General features: G+C 41.0%; 1 protein-coding gene across 1 annotated transcript in view; it reads right to left on the reverse strand.

Annotated features, from left to right (window-relative positions):
* The window catches only part of LOC137416035 (arylamine N-acetyltransferase, pineal gland isozyme NAT-3), a 33,019-nt gene extending 16,282 nt beyond the window's left edge, over positions 1-16,737 (reverse strand). Inside the window, exons 1-4 of the mRNA XM_068101561.2 lie at positions 16,708-16,737; positions 16,348-16,411; positions 7,432-7,478; positions 1,382-1,576 (exon numbers count right to left, since the gene is read on the reverse strand). Of these exons, the coding sequence (XP_067957662.2) occupies positions 1,382-1,576 (195 nt within the window). The 5' untranslated portion in view covers positions 7,432-7,478; positions 16,348-16,411; positions 16,708-16,737. The remainder of the gene's footprint in view (positions 1-1,381; positions 1,577-7,431; positions 7,479-16,347; positions 16,412-16,707) is intronic.
* Positions 16,738-17,651: the final 914 nt, after the last annotated feature.

Genomic DNA, 17,651 nt, shown 5'->3' on the forward strand with positions numbered 1-17,651 from the left:
TGATTAATCATTTAATCGATTAATTGTTTATTGATTAATCAATTAATTATTTAATTATTTATTAATGACGTATTTAATTACATTTTTAAAAGAAACATCTTCGGATGAAGCACTAGTGGTTTAATTATGCTATTAGCCAATTGATTAAGAAAATATTTTGTGATAATCTTTCATTGATTTTAATTATACAATTAATCAATCAATTATTGTACACCCCTCCCTCGCAATGCAATCTCTATGAGCTGCACTGCGGTATTGCCGGGCGCCAGAGGCCCGGACGGTTATATAGGTTATTTCGGTTAATATAGGTTATTGGAAGATCCGTAACGCCGATGCTTTCGATATTTGATGGTCATTTTAACAATCGGTTTGTTTGTGTTTCACACTGATTGAGAAACATAAAGGTAGAGCATGGCGATTGTGATATATGACAGGTTCGACGATATGTTCGGCCTGAACGGCATATAAATCAAAATGGTGATGTGTGGAGTCAGCCGTTGTATGCCGCAATGCCATCACAGATGTAATGACATCACATCACCCCGTCATGTGACTAGATCCTCAGCTCCGATTGGTGTACGTTTGAAGGGACATACATACATACATACATACATACATACATACATACATACATACATACATACATACATACATACATACACTATTCTTGGACGGCTTTGCTCTATGGGCTATGCCATAAAAATTAATGAACCACAACTTTGGCTAAAACAAACATTAAGATTCATGTCCATGAATTCTATATTTAAATTCCCTCCAACAACTCCATAGAATTCGTTTGCTTCACTGATTCGCTATTGGAACCACATGACCATGGCTTCTATGCTCTTTTCTTCACTTTTTAGTTTTATGAAACTTGTGTTCACCCAAAGGGGATTTTTAAGAGCAACAAGTTTGCATCACAATCAGCTGGCATTACTCTGCAGTCTTATGAAGACCGACTTATTCTGATTATTCTCTTCATCACCTTCAAGTCTTTCTTTGTGATCTTCGCCTTTCAGCCCAAATCAATATTTCAGGTCTCTAAGCTTTCTCTGGCATTTGTGCAGATTTATTGCTGCAATTATTTATCTATTTTCATCGCTCCTTTTCTCATATCCAGCTCTTCATTTTTATTCCTTTGGAGAGACTCAATTTTGATGCTTCACTTTTTCCTCTTTGATTGCAATATTATTTGAATACATCATCTCAAATTCATTGTTCATCATGAATCACGAACATTGTTCATCGTAACAAAAAAATCCAAACAATAACGCGGTATTAGCCTCGTGTAAGAACTGAGAACACAGGATGTTATTCATGAACCTTGAGCAATGAGCATCTTCCAAAGTCATTGACATGATGACATTCCATAGCTTTTTACCTTGTCATAAACCAGGGGTAGGTCCAGCACAATATCCTCTCCACAGTGAATGCTCAGGTTCTCAAAAGGCACCGAGGTCAGGTGAGCGACATGGAGCTGACGCAGACAATCAATGGTTGGCTCCTCACAAGGACCCTTGTAGTTTATGCGTTCCAGATAGGCCTTCACATCCAAATTGCCTGTATTCTTGGACATCTAAAACAAAAGCATAAAATGCAAAAGAAATTGAGCTAAATGCTGCACAGTTTGTTATATGGTGTGTGGCAATGACCTCATCTCTAAATTCATGTGTTTCACTTCATGTTTGACGTTATCGACAACAGTGTGTTTGTGTTTATATAGTTCTAGTAAGCACGTGGCTCACTAAACTCCCCGATATCCCTCCATATATTTATCTCGCGTTTCTTAGAGAGGAGGCGCCTTTCCAAGAGTCACAAATAAATTCTAGCGTAATTGAAGTCAGAGGAATAAATAATCGTCGACAAATATCTATGCAGGTTGTTATGATTCATCGAGTGGAACTCAATCATAAATGCAAACACTGGACTTACAAGTCGGTGGAGCCGACGTTTCGACGAGAGTCCACTCGCCTTGTTCACGGCAGGAGTTGTAGACTGTAGTGAAGAAGAAGTTTGAAAATCGTCACGTGACATCCACCGTGAGGAAGACGAATCGGCGCCCGCGGAACTACGTAACTTCCGGTTAGTGCGCCCTTCGCGACAAGTCACGTGATTGGAAACGTTGAAAACAAATCACAAAAGGGCACGTGTTCCAGCTTACTTCCGGTAGTGTCGCCCTCACCTATTGGTCTGATGACCAATCCGAGCATCCCGTGACGATTGCAGACGACGTGGGAGACATGTAATAACTTGGCAAACTCTTAAGGCGCGTAGGAACCGACATCGTCGTCCGGCTCATGAAGAGGTTTTGAACTCTGCTGTAAATACGCACTGGAACCTGCTTCACCTGCTTTGATACTGCTGCTGCTGCTGATACTGCTGCTGATACTGCTGCTGCTGCTGATACTGCTGCTGATACTGCTGCTGCTGCTGCTGCTGCTGCTGATACTGCTGCTGATACTGCTGCTGCTGCTGATACTGCTTTGATACTGCTGGAACCTGCTGGAAATACGGTGAAGTGATCATCTTCGAGAAAAAGAAAGATTTCCTCGTGGTGTGAAGAATCCATGTGGGAAAGAGTTGAATCAGCATCTCTCAACCAAAAGGGGTGATTTGCGTCACGGACGTGGGACAAGGCTATGACATCTCTCCCACATCGTCTGCAATCGTCACAGCTAGCCCGGATTGGTCAATAGACCAATTCATTTGACCGACGGTTGATGTCACGTGACGATTTTCAAGCTTTTTCTTCACGACAACTTCTGCCGTGAACAAGGTCAGTGGATTCCCGCTGAAACGTCGGCTCTACCGACTTGTAAGTCCAGCGTTTGCATTTACGATCTTTTACTAAAATAAAATTGGAGCAACAGGAATGGTGAAGAAGAAGCTTACAGAGATCTTTAAAATCATCCCTGGGAAAAATAGTACCAGTTCCCGACTGCAAAGCCGCAATGAGCCGGCGAAGCCAAAGCCTCTAGCCACTATTTTACCCATCACTATGGCATCAGTAGGTTAGGTAGTTGGTAGTAGGTAGGTGTAGTAGGTACCGTCGGTGTAGTTGGTGTAGTAGGTACCATTTGCATTTTGGATGAGATTAAAATTGATAAAATTTCCTTCTCATTAATTCGGTGAATTCCGTCTCAACCTCGGATATTTCCGGCCGTGAAAAACGATCCCCGACGGCCGCGAGATTTCTAAAAAATAATTCTTCGTCAATTTTAGAATATTTGATGCCGTTTTCACCCTCCGAAACGCGTAATAAGCTTTTAAAAATATTTTTCAAATGCTCGAATCTCATTGGTTCCTGTGTTTGGTGACGATTTTCGTTGAAGATAACGAGGTTGGTCTTAACGTATTTTAATTACAAATTAGAGGTGCATCACATCGTGAATCAAACAAAGACGGGTCAAACAAACTCCTATTGAACTTTTTCGCAATTGTTTTATGCAAACTTCCGCATCCGGTCGATGGCGGCCACCATTGAGTGATTTCATTTTAGAAATATTTTTGCAAATGCTCGAATCTCATTGGTTCCGGTGTTTGGTGACGCTTTTCGTTGAAGATAACCAGGCCCGTGCGGGCCGAGGTTGGTCTTAAAGTATTTTAATAATAAATTGGAGGTGCATAAGATTGTGAATCAAACAACGACGGGTGAAAGAAACTCCTATTGAACGTTTTTCAATTTGTTATGCCTACTTCCGCATCCGCAAGATGGCGGCCTCCATTGCGCTTCGGAATTCTCAAGCCAAGGGATCCAGCATAATCTGGTTTTCGACATAATACGTACGCGTTTATTGACAACACCGGCCCCGCCGGCTATTACTAAAAACGAACTGCACTTGGAGGCTGTGACGTTCCTGAAAAGAGACCTCGAAAGAAAACTTTGAGAACAACAAAACTTTAGAGCTTGATTCATGAAATGTGAACCCACCCCTGACCGAAATGGATACTTCGAGACTCAGGAGGACTCCGCTTCACCTTCTTATACCCACATATGGAGATAACAGCCAGCGTCACACACACACATACACACACACACACACACACACACAAACACAGGACTGTTCGACGAGACAAACACCGCCCCTGAGCCTGGGGGAAGTGCTGTCACTTCCCAGGGCACTGTGGGTACCTGCAAAGTCACAACAATGGGGCAATGTTTCTCACAGCACTCAGCGGTACATTTCCTAAAGAGGAATTTCCTTCTCATGGATGCCGACCTATGGAGATTGTTTGTGGTTGGAGACTAAACCCTTTTAAATGCTGATTCAACGTCAAGCAAGGAAACAGCAAGTACCATTTTAAAAGTGTTTTGTACGACTCGGGTGACGATCAGAAACACCAACCTCCAAGACTCGGAGGTGCAGAATGGACAGCGAGGTTTAGTCAGGGCCCTTAGGGATATTTTGGTTCAAATTCTTCCAAAAGCAACAAATTTGGCGCAGATGTTGCCCATGCCATACTCTTTCGATTTTTGACAGGCGCCAAGGGCGGTATGATCCGGGGACCATACCGGTCCATCCCACCATGTCACCTGACCTATGACGTCATAATTAGGATATGCATCCAATCACATGGCGTACTATAAGTGGTCAAAGTTCAAAATGAATCGATCGAAAAATGAAGGCAGGGATCCATTTTTAAGGTTTTCATAGATTCCAATATGGCCGCCAGGTCACATGACCTATGATGTCATATTTATGACATGTATACAATCATGTATACATGAACCCAGATCATGATCGCACAAAAATTAAACAAGGATATGGCATACAGTTCATAAAACATCAAAATCCGTACCTTTGTAATTAGACTGATGAACTGCATATGCCTGAAAATTAGGAAATAGACATGTAAATATTTCCTCTAATTGTCAAAAATAAGGTCAGAGTTCGATTACCCAACCCAGAAACATAAAATGGTGAACCTCGCGTAAATCTTGACAAAAACCTCAAAAACCGACATGTTTGACTCAAAAATGACCTTTAAGATGACCTTGAGGGTTGACCTTGACCTCGAATCATCAAAATAACATCATAATTGGATTCCTCGACCTCGAAAACCCCTGAAAAGTGGTATCGTACATGATTCCAACCCTTTTGGTTATTTAACTGATTTTCCTCTAATCCGGGTGGCGGCCATTGAGTATTTCGCCAATATGGGGCCCCCGGGGGGGGGGGGCGCCCGTCTTGGCGCCCGTCAAAAATCGAAAGAGTATGGCATGGGCAACATCTGGGCCAAATTTGGTGCTTTTGGAAGAATTTGAACCAAACAGCCCCAAAATATCCCTAAAGGCCCTGACTAGTTAGCATTCTCCATGATACAAAGCCACCTGCTGCCAATTCTTCAAAAGGGAGATTTTAATCGCATATAATTCTACCATGAGTCAAACCCAAGACCAGAAGGATGGATTAGCAATCCTAGGTAGGGTACAAACGGCACAAAACACAAAAGGTACTTTTTTTCTTCTTTTTTAAAATACAGGATCGAGGCTCATGAAAGAGCTAACATTTATCACACAAAAAAAATCAAAACAGACACACAAAGTATATAATAAGGGGAGCTATATAATAAGGGGAGCGGTCGACAATATGGGGAGAGAAGGGGAAGCACACAAACACAACATTTGAGAGCAGGGACATCGGGAGATCTGTGGGAGGGAGAGGGCTTGAGGGGAGGAGGCGTGGGAAGGGGGGGGGGGGTGTGAGAAGTATAAAACACAAAGACACTGCAAGGACTTCCAGGAAATAAGTTGGTATTTCAAAAAAGTGGATCTGGGGTGAAATTAGCGGGGGGTAGAAAAGATCAAGGTTTTGGGGGAAGATAAGAGATGGTGGTGAACAGCTGTTTTAAAGACCTGGAGGGAGGAGTGGGATTGAAGAGAGTCAGGGAGTTTGTTCCAGAGGCGGGAGAAAAGAGGAGTGAAGGTGAGCAGAGAGTCTTCATTTTGGCAGTTTAACCATAAGAGGGTTGCAGGCGGATCTTGTGCGACCTGCAGGAATATTTGGGGGACAGAGCACAGAGAGAGCTGTGGGAGCAAGGCCGGAGAGGAGTCGGTAGAAGACAGTACTCTTGGATCTTTTCCTCTACTGTAAATCAGATACCAACAGTAGATAACGCCAAATTTAATTAGAACTGCACTCGGTAGACCGCATACCTCTGCCAGGCTAAATAGTTTACGTTTTGTATCCCACTGATAGGCCAGATCTGCATCCGGACCTGAACGAAATCGAATCCGCTTGTCACCCAACTCATCCACCTAGTTTTGTCTTAACCTGTCCATAACTTTTTTTTAAATATCATGCTGTACATCGTTTATGGATCTATCTCTCAATGGTAGAGAATCACTGAATAAATTAAAAAATTATTGTATCCAGATTCCAGATCTTCATCAAAATCTAATCAATTCATCCTTGTCACACACACATCTTGTCCACCAAGGTTTGTCTGAATCCGTCCACAACTTTATGAGATATCGTGCTATATATCGTTTTTGGTCCCATCTCTCAATGGTGAAGAATCACTTTAAAAAATTATCGGATGCGGATCCAGATTCGGATTTTCAGCAAAATTAAATCATGTCTTGTCAAAAAAAAAAAAACCTGTCCACCAAGTTTCATCCGAATCCATCCAAAACGTTTTGAGATGTCATGCTATATATCGTTTTTGGTACTATCACCCAATGGTGAAGAATCACTTGAATCCTGGTGGTTATGGACCATTTCACAAAGTGGCTGGGAGTCTGGGCACTACACAGTCGCCTGGGTATTTTGGAATGGATTCGTATATCGACACGGAACTCCAGAATGCCTGTTAATAGACGTTGGGTGCAAATTTGAGTCGTAGCTAATGCAGGAGATTTGTGAAATCCTGGATATGGACAGTCAGGAATATCAACCAACAGGGTGAGCCATAAGTCCCAGAACACAGTTTTAGCTGCTTATACAAAATTTGTTTATGCCACGTATTTACACCGTTTTCTTTTTTTCCCAGATAATACAAATCATATATTAAACCAAGATGGCACACACCAGTCAATTTACAGTGGAAGTAAATGGTAGTAGTGGTGTGTTACCATGAGAGGAGAAACACAAACAAGACGATGAAACAAGCGCAAAAACACTTTGAGAAGCGTTTTGGGAAGCCAGCACCGTCAAAATGAAATCTTTATCTTTGGGGGAAAAAAAGGAACTTCAGACTGGAAGTGTACTCAGCAGCAAGCACAGCAAACGACCAAAATTTTGTGATTTGGGCATTCAAAACGTTAAAACATCCGTTCTCAGATCTCCGAAAAAATAATTACGGAAACGTTCTGCAGAGTTTGGTGTTTCGTATTGATCGTTACGTCACACAATGAAAGAAGACCTTCACATGAAACCATACGGGCGACGATCTTGTTCCAAGCATGAAACACGTTCTTCTGACGCATACCTTTATTTGGGCGGTGTATAGACAACTGGCAGCTCCCTCAATTGCTCCTGAAAAAAAAAAAAAAAAAAAAACCACGGGTTACATACATGAAGCAAAAAGATTCCGACCAAAAAAATGCCAAAAACATTATAATTCAAAACACCACATAAACAAACACCGGTTCGTGAATTATAGTGAGGATTATTGTTATCTTACTATAATTCACCAAATGTCCGTCTGTCTGTCCGTCCGTTCCCAGGTACCGCAAAAACGGCTGAACCGATCGCAACAACATTTTGGATGGGTATTCCTGGGACCCCCTGGAGTAAAATAGGCGATATTGTTTTTCCAATTTCACGTTTGATCTCCAGGATTTTCAGGTTTGGACTCCAGCCTAACGTTATTTGGACCGATAGCAACGATTTTTTGTGTGTATTCCTGGAATCCCTGCAGTAAAATAGGCATAATGCAAATCTTCCAATTTCAGGTTTGGTCTCCAGCCTAACGTTATTTTCCCACACCTCTGGAAACGCTTCTTTTTCTTTCGACCTTACTGGTACAGATAATAGAGCAAACGTATATTATGGTTATGTCGTTATGTTTATATGTGACGAAAAAGTCTTCTTCTTCTTCAAATAAAATGAACACCCTCTTAATTAACCCTCTTAATTATACGTTTAGACTGCTGAGACTAGTGGTGGGCGATACCATCGATTCTTTGTAATCGCGATTACTGATTACTTTTGCAAGGAGTAATCGAGAGTAATCGACTACTTGGTCTGATTTTTGTCACTCCGTTTTTTTGTTTTTTTTTTTGGGGGGGGGGGGGGGGGGGGGAGTAGATTTTTTGTTCGAGACGGGTTGCTGTTTGTTGTTAGAGACGGGGACTAGTTATGGATTGTAATCTTTGAGTTTATTTTTTTTGGGAGGGGTGTCTTTTCAAGTTTATTTTTCAAATCATTGTTACAATCACAATGCAAAAAATGAATTTTTTGTATGTTGTTTTTGTATGTATGTCAATCGCAATGCAAAAAAAAATTTAAAAAAATTGTTTGAGACGGGTTGCTGTTTGTTGTTAGACGGGGACTAGTTATTTATTGTAATCTTTGAGTTGATTTTTTTGGGGAGGGGTGTCTTTTCAAGTTTATTTTTCAGAATAATTGTTACAATCGCAATGCAAAAAATAAAAATGAAGACGAAATCAATTGAAGACCATAGAATAATAACCAGGCTGTCACATTTTTATAGATATTGAGTTAGTGACATTTTTACACAAAAGATGGCTCTCTCCATTGTCTAAAACCACTACCTGGGTGATATCTGCATCATGGCCCGAACTAGAACCGAGTAAATAGGTCAAAATACAGAATTACATTCAGGCTACGTCCACCTATGTGACTTGGCCTGATTGTAGTACTCGACACGAAGTGGGCACATGGCTCATGCCTGTCAGCCATTTTGCTGAAGTCAGCTTAGCTCATGTTTTTATGACCTGATACATTTCATAAAAAATAAAGGTAAGCTTAAATAATATTTCATTTATCCTCTGGAAAGCAGAGAACACAAAATGCATCATGGTATATCTTCCATTTCGGGGAATACATTCATTTTCTTCAGATTGGACTTGGCCCGATTGTAATACTAGACAAGATGTACAGGCAAATGTATTGAAAATCACATGATGTCCTATTCATAGTCAGATTCGTTATCCATAAGGACGCAATTCTATATTTTAACTCTCACAAACCCAAGCTGATGAGCATTTTCGGCGATTTTTGGAATAGATAATTCCTGTGTTGACAGAGTGAGGGAACAGCCTGAAATGCGAGCACCCTCAGACAAAAGGGGCAAGCAAGTAAAGCGCAAAACAAAAGAGGAAGTAAAGGACCGCATACGAAATCACATCAAGAGCTTCCCACACCGAAAATCACACTACTCGCTGGCAAAAAAAATGAAGGAAAGTGCTATCTTCCTGAAGGATTAAGTGTTAGACGCATGTGGCTTCTCTATCTTGAAGCAAATGAGCCAGCTCAACTCGCTTGTCTAAAAAACAACCAGAAGTATACAGGAGAAGTAAAACTGTGGTTGTACAACCAGATCTTTGTGACAGAGTTCAATCTGTCATTTGGCATGCCAAGGAGTGACACTTGTGTTATGTGTGACACTTTGAATAACAAAATATCCGCTGCTGAGCACAAAAGTGACCAACAAAAAGACTTGCAAAATCAGCTAGAACTTCACCAGAGGAGAAGCGAAAAAGGGTACGAAACCCTGAGGACCCACCAAGATGAAGCTAAGAAAGGAAATCTGTCAATGTTGACTTTTGATTTTAAACAGAACTTGCCCCTTCCTACTGTTGGTACGTCGGACATGTTCTATAGCAGGATGCTGTGGGTATACAATTTCGGGATCCATGATTGTGCTATTGAGCTAGGGACAATGAACTTATGGACAGAGACCTCTGCAAAAAGAGGTGCCTCAGAGGTATGCAGCTGTTTGGAAAAATACTTTCAGATGCATGAATCCAAACCTCGCTTGGTCTTATTCACCGATGGATGTCCTGGTCAAAATAAAAACAAAACTGTAATAGGTTACCTGCAACATCAGATAGAAACTGGACGTTTCGAAAGGATTGACCATTTCTTTTTGACCAGAGGACACACATTCCTGCCTAGCGATAGAGATTGCGCCAGTATTGAAATATACAAAAGAAAAAGGACGGCCTTCGTTGTGGATGACTGTAAGGAAACCATCGAAAAAGCACGAGAACTCAATCCATTCAAAGTTGTAATGATAAAAAGTGGCGAATTCAAAGATTACAGAGCATGGTTAGATAAGAAAGTCAAAGCTCAAATGAAAGATCAAACAGGGAACAATGTGCCTATCAGGAAACTGATGTGATATTCGTATGGCATAAGTGAAGAGCTAGACTTTGGCTCCGAGTGTTCCCGGCTCATACCTCATAAAAATGAGGTGTGGGCAAGGCACAGCTACAGTCAATTTGAGCCCTGGGTCAAGTTCAATCCATACAAAAGGGAAGCAAATGAAGCAGCCAACAATCCACAACAGAAATATCCTGATGGGCATGTTCCTCTTAAGCTAGAAAAATATAATGATCTTCAGAAACTAGTGAATAAGAATATCATACCTCTAGAACATCAGGATTTCTACCGAAATCTGCCACATGTTGGACATGTGCATCGCAAAAATGCCAACAATGATGAAAGTGACAGCGATGCTGACGATTACGAATACTGAATGAGGCCTTGTACTCCTGAACTACATGAATATAGACTAAACATTTAAACATGTTCATAATCTGAACATTTATAGTTTTCTGAACATTTTAAGTTGTCTGAACGTTTGTAGTTCTGAACATTTATAGTTTTCTGAACATTTAAAGTTGTCTGAATGTTTGTAGTTCTGAACATATATAGTTTTCTGAACATTTAAAGTTGTCTGAATGTTTGTAGTTCTGAACATTTATAGTTTTCTGAACATTTAAAGTTGTCTGAATGTTTGTAGTTCTGAACATTTATAGTTTTCTGAACATTTAAAGTTGTCTGAATGTTTGTAGTTCTGAACATTTATAGTTTTCATGGTGATGTTTACGAATACTGAACGCGGGACTGAACAAGGCCTTGTACTCGCTCCTGAACTACATGAATATCGACTAGACATTTAAACATGTTCATAATCTGAACATTTATAGTTTTCTGAACATTTATAGTTGTCTGAATGTTTGTAGTTCTGAACATTTATAGTTTTCTGAACATTTATAGTTTTCTGAACATTTATAGTTTTCATGGTGATGTTTACGAATACTGAACGCAGGACTGAACGAGGCCTTGTACTCGCTCCTGAACTACATGAATATCGACTAAACATTTAAACATGTTCATAATCTGAACATTTATAGTTTTTTGAACATTTAAAGTTGTCTGAATGTTTGTAGTTCTGAACATTTATAGTTTTCTGAACATTTATAGTTTTCTGAACATTTATAGTTTTCATGGTGATGTTTACGAATACTGAACGCGGGACTGAACGAGGCCTTGTACTCGCTCCTGAACTACATGAATATCAACTAAACATTTAAACATGTTCATAATCTGAACATTTATAGTTTTCTGAACATTTATAGTTTTCTGAACGTTTATAGTTTTCATAGTGATGTTTACGAATACTGAACGCGGGACTGAACGAGGCCTTGTACTCGCTCCTGAGCTACAGGAATATCAACTAAACATTTAAACATGTTCATAATCTGAACATTTATAGTTTTCATGGTGATGTTTACGAATACTGAACGCAGGACTGAACGAGGCCTTGTACTCGCTCCTGAAGTACATGAATATCGACTAAACATTTAAACATGTTCATAATCTGAACATTTACAGTTTTCTGAACAATTATAGTTTTCTGAACATTTATAGTTTTCTGAACATTTATAGTTTTCTGAACATTTATAGTTTTCTGAACATTTATAGTTTTCTGAACATTTATAGTTTTCATGGTGATGTTTACGAATACTGAACGCGGGACTGAACGAGGCCTTGTACTCGCTCCTGAACTACATGAATATCGACTAAACATTTAAACATGTTCATAATCTGAACATTTATCGTTTTCTGAACATTTAAAGTTGTCTGAATGTTTGTAGTTCTGAACATTTATAGTTTTCTGAACATTTATAGTTTCTGAACATTTATAGTTTTCTGAACATTTATAGTTTTCATGGTGATGTTTACGAATACTGAACGCGGGACTGAACGAGGCCTTGTACTCGCTCCTGAAGTACATGAATATCGACTAAACATTTAAACATGTTCATAATCTGAACATTTACAGTTTTCTGAACAATTATAGTTTTCTGAACATTTATAGTTTTCTGAACATTTATAGTTTTCTGAACATTTATAGTTTTCTGAACATTTATAGTTTTCTGAACGTTTATAGTTTTCATAGTGATGTTTACGAATACTGAACGCGGGACTGAACGAGGCCTTGTACTCGCTCCTGAACTACAGGAATATCAACTAAACATTTAAACATGTTCATAATCTGAACATTTATAGTTTTCATGGTGATGTTTACGAATACTGAACGCAGGACTGAACGAGGCCTTGTACTCGCTCCTGAAGTACATGAATATCGACTAAACATTTAAACATGTTCATAATCTGAACATTTACAGTTTTCTGAACAATTATAGTTTTCTGAACATTTATAGTTTTCTGAACATTTATAGTTTTCTGAACATTTATAGTTTTCTGAACATTTATAGTTTTCTGAACATTTATAGTTTTCATGGTGATGTTTACGAATACTGAACGCGGGACTGAACGAGGCCTTGTACTCGCTCCTGAACTACATGAATATCGACTAAACATTTAAACATGTTCATAATCTGAACATTTATAGTTTTCTGAACATTTAAAGTTGTCTGAATGTTTGTAGTTCTGAACATTTATAGTTTTCTGAACATTTATAGTTTTCTGAACATTTATAGTTTTCTGAACATTTATAGTTTTCATGGTGATGTTTACGAATACTGAACGCGGGACTGAACGAGGCCTTGTACTCGCTCCTGAACTACATGAATATCGACTAAACATTTAAACATGTTCATAATCTGAACATTTATAGTTTTCTGAACATTTATAGCTATCTGAACATTTATAGTTTTCTGAACGTTGGTCAAATAGTTACACTTTTATTGAATAAATCACTCATGATAAAATTACCGGTATATTTCTGTTCCTTGTGCTCTTTTAAACATTTACTAAGCAACGCCCACTTGTGTCAATATTACAAATGGGCCAAGTCCATTGTGACTTAGCTGGTTATAATATGAGCCATATTGGGATGTTGGAGTTTTGCCATATTTTTACCCCATAGGAGTGATGAAAACATACATAACTATTTAATTGAACCTTTTGGTGATGCAGGAATGAAACAAATATGATCACTTAAACGTAAGCGAGCAATATAAGCATAAAAATATTTTTCACGTTTTTCTCGAAATGACTGAACTGTGACTTAGCCTGGTTATAATTCTATGGTCTTGAATTTATTTGCAGCAAGTTTTTAACGACATGTACAATATAGGAACATGACTTTACAAGTTCTTGTTAACGAACAAATTAATACATGTTGACATGCTTGTCTTTGAGGCGATTTCTCTTCTCTGAAATCAGCTCCTCGGCTTTGGAATAACGTCGCTCCGACGGCACAGATGTTGCTGGTGCGCAGAGATCTTTTTTGCCTGCTTTGCCAACAGAGGGTATCCAGCGGCGTGTTCTTTCCACCATGCGAGGGGATTTTATTTCATCCCAATGAGCTTCACTTTCATATAGGAATCTGTTTCCACTGTCGCCTCGGTGAATTGGGTGCGGTGACTTTCAGATGCCTTGGCTTTCTTGCTGAACCAGGACCACATGTCGTCGTCTTCTTCTTCCTTTGTTCCAGCTGCAGATGAAGTGCTGCCGCCTGAAGCTTCAGCAGTTGCGTTTGACTTCATCTCTGAGACAAGACGAGCTTGCTGTGTGCTAGCTTGTTCATCATCAACAAATGGGATCTTCTTCAGTCGTGGATCCAACAATGTGGCAGCTGCCAGGGGAAAGTTGCTTTCGTAGTGGAGGAAGCGCTTTGTCATTTTTTTGTTCAACTCCTCAAGTAGCCTCTCGCCACTGTTTGAACTAATCGATTCCCCGCTCATGTTCATGACATTTTCTCTCAGTGTCCGTATATTGAAGATCACCCTTGATATTGACACGTGGAGGTCAGCACTCATCTCTGTCGTGATTTTGTCAAATGGGCGCAAAATGGTGATGGTTTCCCTCATGATGTTGATTTCATCCGTGGTTAAGCACATGTTGTTCTTCCCAAGGAGACACTGTGTCATAATTACTGCCTCAGCTTGTTCCTCCATTCTCTCTGGCATGTAGAAGGTGGAATTCCATCTAGTTACCACAGTTACTAAATCTAAAATAAATCGAAATAAAACAATTTAATAGCTTTTATAACAATTTAATAGAATTTGGCATCTGTCAATCACGAGGACATCGGCGACCATCGACTCATCCAAGTAACCGACTACTCATGAAGTAACCGATTACTCCACCATTCCTAACAGTAATCAAAGTAATCGATTACATTTAATCGATTACGCCCATCACTAGCCTGAGACCCGTCAGACCTTTGACGACCCTTTAATTCCTCCAAGACCCTTAAGACCACCAAGACCCCTGAAGACCAAAAATACTCTTAAAGACCCTGAAGACCCCAAGGACCCAAAACACCCCAAAGATCCAAAATACCCTTGAAGGCCCTGAGGCTCAAAAAGACCCTGAAGACCCAAATGGCCCCGAAGCCCCAAAAGACCCTGAAGACCCAAATGGCCCCAAAGCCCCAAAAGACCCTGAAGACCCAAAAGAACCAGAAGACCCAAAACACCCCAAAGACCCAAAAGACCAGGAAAATCCAAACACCCTGAAGACCACAAAGACCCTTGAAGACCCAGAGGATCCAAAAGACCCTGAAGACCCAAATGGCACCAAAGACCTTGAAGACCCAAAAGACCCCGATGATCCAAATACTCTGAAGACCCAAAAGACTCTAAAGACCAAAAAAAACATGCCGAAGACCCAAAAGACCATGAAAACCCAAAAAGACCCAAAGACCCAGAGGAACCAAAATACCATTAAGACCCAAAAGCCCCTGAAGACCCAAAAGATCCAGAATACCCAAAAGACCCCGAAGACCCAAAACACCCTGAAGACCCAAAAGACCAGGAAGACCCAAAATACCCTGAAGACCACAAAGACCCTGAAGACCCAAAATACCCTGAATACCCCAAAGACCCTGAAGACCCAAAACACCCCAAAGACCCAAAAGACCCGGAATACCCAAAAGACCCAAAACACCCTGAAGACCCAAAACACCGTGAAGACCCCAAAGCCCCTTAAATACCCTTTAGACCCAAAGGACCCTTAAGTACCCCAAATAACCAAAACACCCCCAAAGACTCTTAAAGACTCCGAGGAAGCAAAAGACCCTTAATACCCAAAAGCCCCTGAAGACACCAAAGACCCAAAAGACCTCAAATACTCCAAAGACCCAAAATACCCTAAAAGGCCCAGAGGATCCAAAACACCCCGAAGACCTAAAAGACACAAAAGACCCAAAGACCCAGAGGAACCAAAATACCATTAAGACCCAAAAGCCCCTGAAGACCCAAAACATCCCAAAGACCCAGAATACCCAAAACACCCTGAAGACCCTTAAATACCCTTTAGACCCAAAGGACCCTTAAATACCCCAAATAACCAAAATACCCCCAAAGACTCTTAAAGACTCAGAGGAAACAAAAGACCCTTAATACCCAAAAGCCCCTGAAGACACCAAAGGCCCAAAAGATCCCAAAGACTCTGAAGACCCAAAACACTCCAAAGACCCAAAATACCCTAAAAGGCCCAGAGGATCCAAAATACCCTGAAGACCCAAAACACAATGAAGATTCAAAAGACACCGAAATGGTCAAAGATGCCTATCCCTCTGAAACGACGTGTGGTGAGGTGCGCGGAGCGCGCCGAGGCATGCTAGTTACTGTAATATGTTATTACTCCTGGGGCTTATGCCTCACCCTGGTAGACGGTATAAACAAATATTGTATGAGGTTAAGCAACTAAATCCGTGACCTGAGACTTGTGACTCACATATCGCCATAACATGTAACATATGAATAACACCCTAAACTCCCAAAGGATATTCCTTCTGAGGTTATGTACAAATGAACACCACCAGGAGTCCAGGACGAGGATCTGCACATTGACCAACACTGGTAGTATATGGCAGGGCAGCAAGCACGTGCTTGACGTCATTTACTCTGACGTAGGAACAACAAGCTGTGCTTCCATTGCATTGGTGTCATACCCGAGTTTTGACTCGCATGGAAAATGTGTACACCGACAGCAGTGCAGGGAGCAGGGGGAGAGAACTGCAACAGCCCAGGAAACAACAACAAAGGAATTAACACTCCCACGGCAAACCGTACCACAACAATTTACCGAAGGAGGTTGGACATGCTCTATGACCTATGACCCGACCCGACCGTTCGCCCCATACAAACGGTTAAAATCATGGTCAAAGTTGGAAAGGCTTTTCGATCGATATGTTGAAACTTTCATCACCCGGAACAGATGAAATAAGGTGTCCGGTTGTAAGATAGGTCAGGGTAGTTAGTACATAACCGAGTGAAGCATTTTAACGAACAGGAAGCTGGAAAAGTCTCACCTGTTGCACAAGAGTACCTGCTGAATAAGAGACAAGTGGGTGGATTTGGAAAAGGGGCGGAGATCAAGAGGGGGCGGGGATAAAGAGGGGGCGGAGTTCGAGAGGGGGCGGAGATCAATAGGGGGCGGGATCAAGAGGAGGCGAGTACCAATAGGGGGCAGGGATCAATAGGGGCGGGGATCAATAGGGGCGGGGATCAAGAGGGGACGGATATCGAGAGGGGGCGGAGATCGAGAGGGGGCGGAGATCAATAGGGGGCGGGGATCAAGAAAGGGCGGAGATCAAGAGGGGGCGGAGAGCAGCTCCAAATGCTGGCGACACGTAAACAAAGAGCTTCTCTTCTTTCTTGCAATGAACGAACTATCTTGCTGGTCTTACTTTCTGTCTCACTCAAACGATAGCTGCCGGACTAGCTTTAATCTCTCTTTCTTACAAACAAACATCATACACTTTTTTTACTCATTTTCACTCCTCACCTTTACATTCTCTCTCTTTAATTTCTCTTTATGCGGTTATTATATATTTAAGGCCTGGCCTCGATGAGGACTATATAGCCTGTGAATGGAGCCTTCAACATTAAAAAAAAGTATCCCAAAAAAGTCTTTCAATCTTGACAAATATCACACTCTCACTATCTCTCTCCAAAAAGGACAGTCTGGCAAACCCTCCCATCCCCTTTCTTAACAACCCTGAGAAGTTCAGACCATCAAACTCCTGGGTCTCACTGTCAGCCATGATCTTCTTTGGGCAGACCATATGTAAAAGTTGCCCTTCAAAGCAAGCTGCTGACTGGAAATCCTCCATCGTACAATCTTTCCTTGGCATACCTGACCTCCGATCCACCTAAAAGGCTTTCATCCTCAGCTTGATGGACTACTGTTCTCCCCTCTGGGCTTGTTCCCCTGCCTCAAATCTTGCTCAGCTTGATGCCATGGAAACCAAGT

The sequence above is a fragment of the Myxine glutinosa genome, chromosome 2 (genome assembly GCF_964187855.1).
Source record: "Myxine glutinosa chromosome 2, kmMyxGlut1.1, whole genome shotgun sequence".
NCBI lineage: Eukaryota > Metazoa > Chordata > Myxini > Myxiniformes > Myxinidae > Myxine > Myxine glutinosa.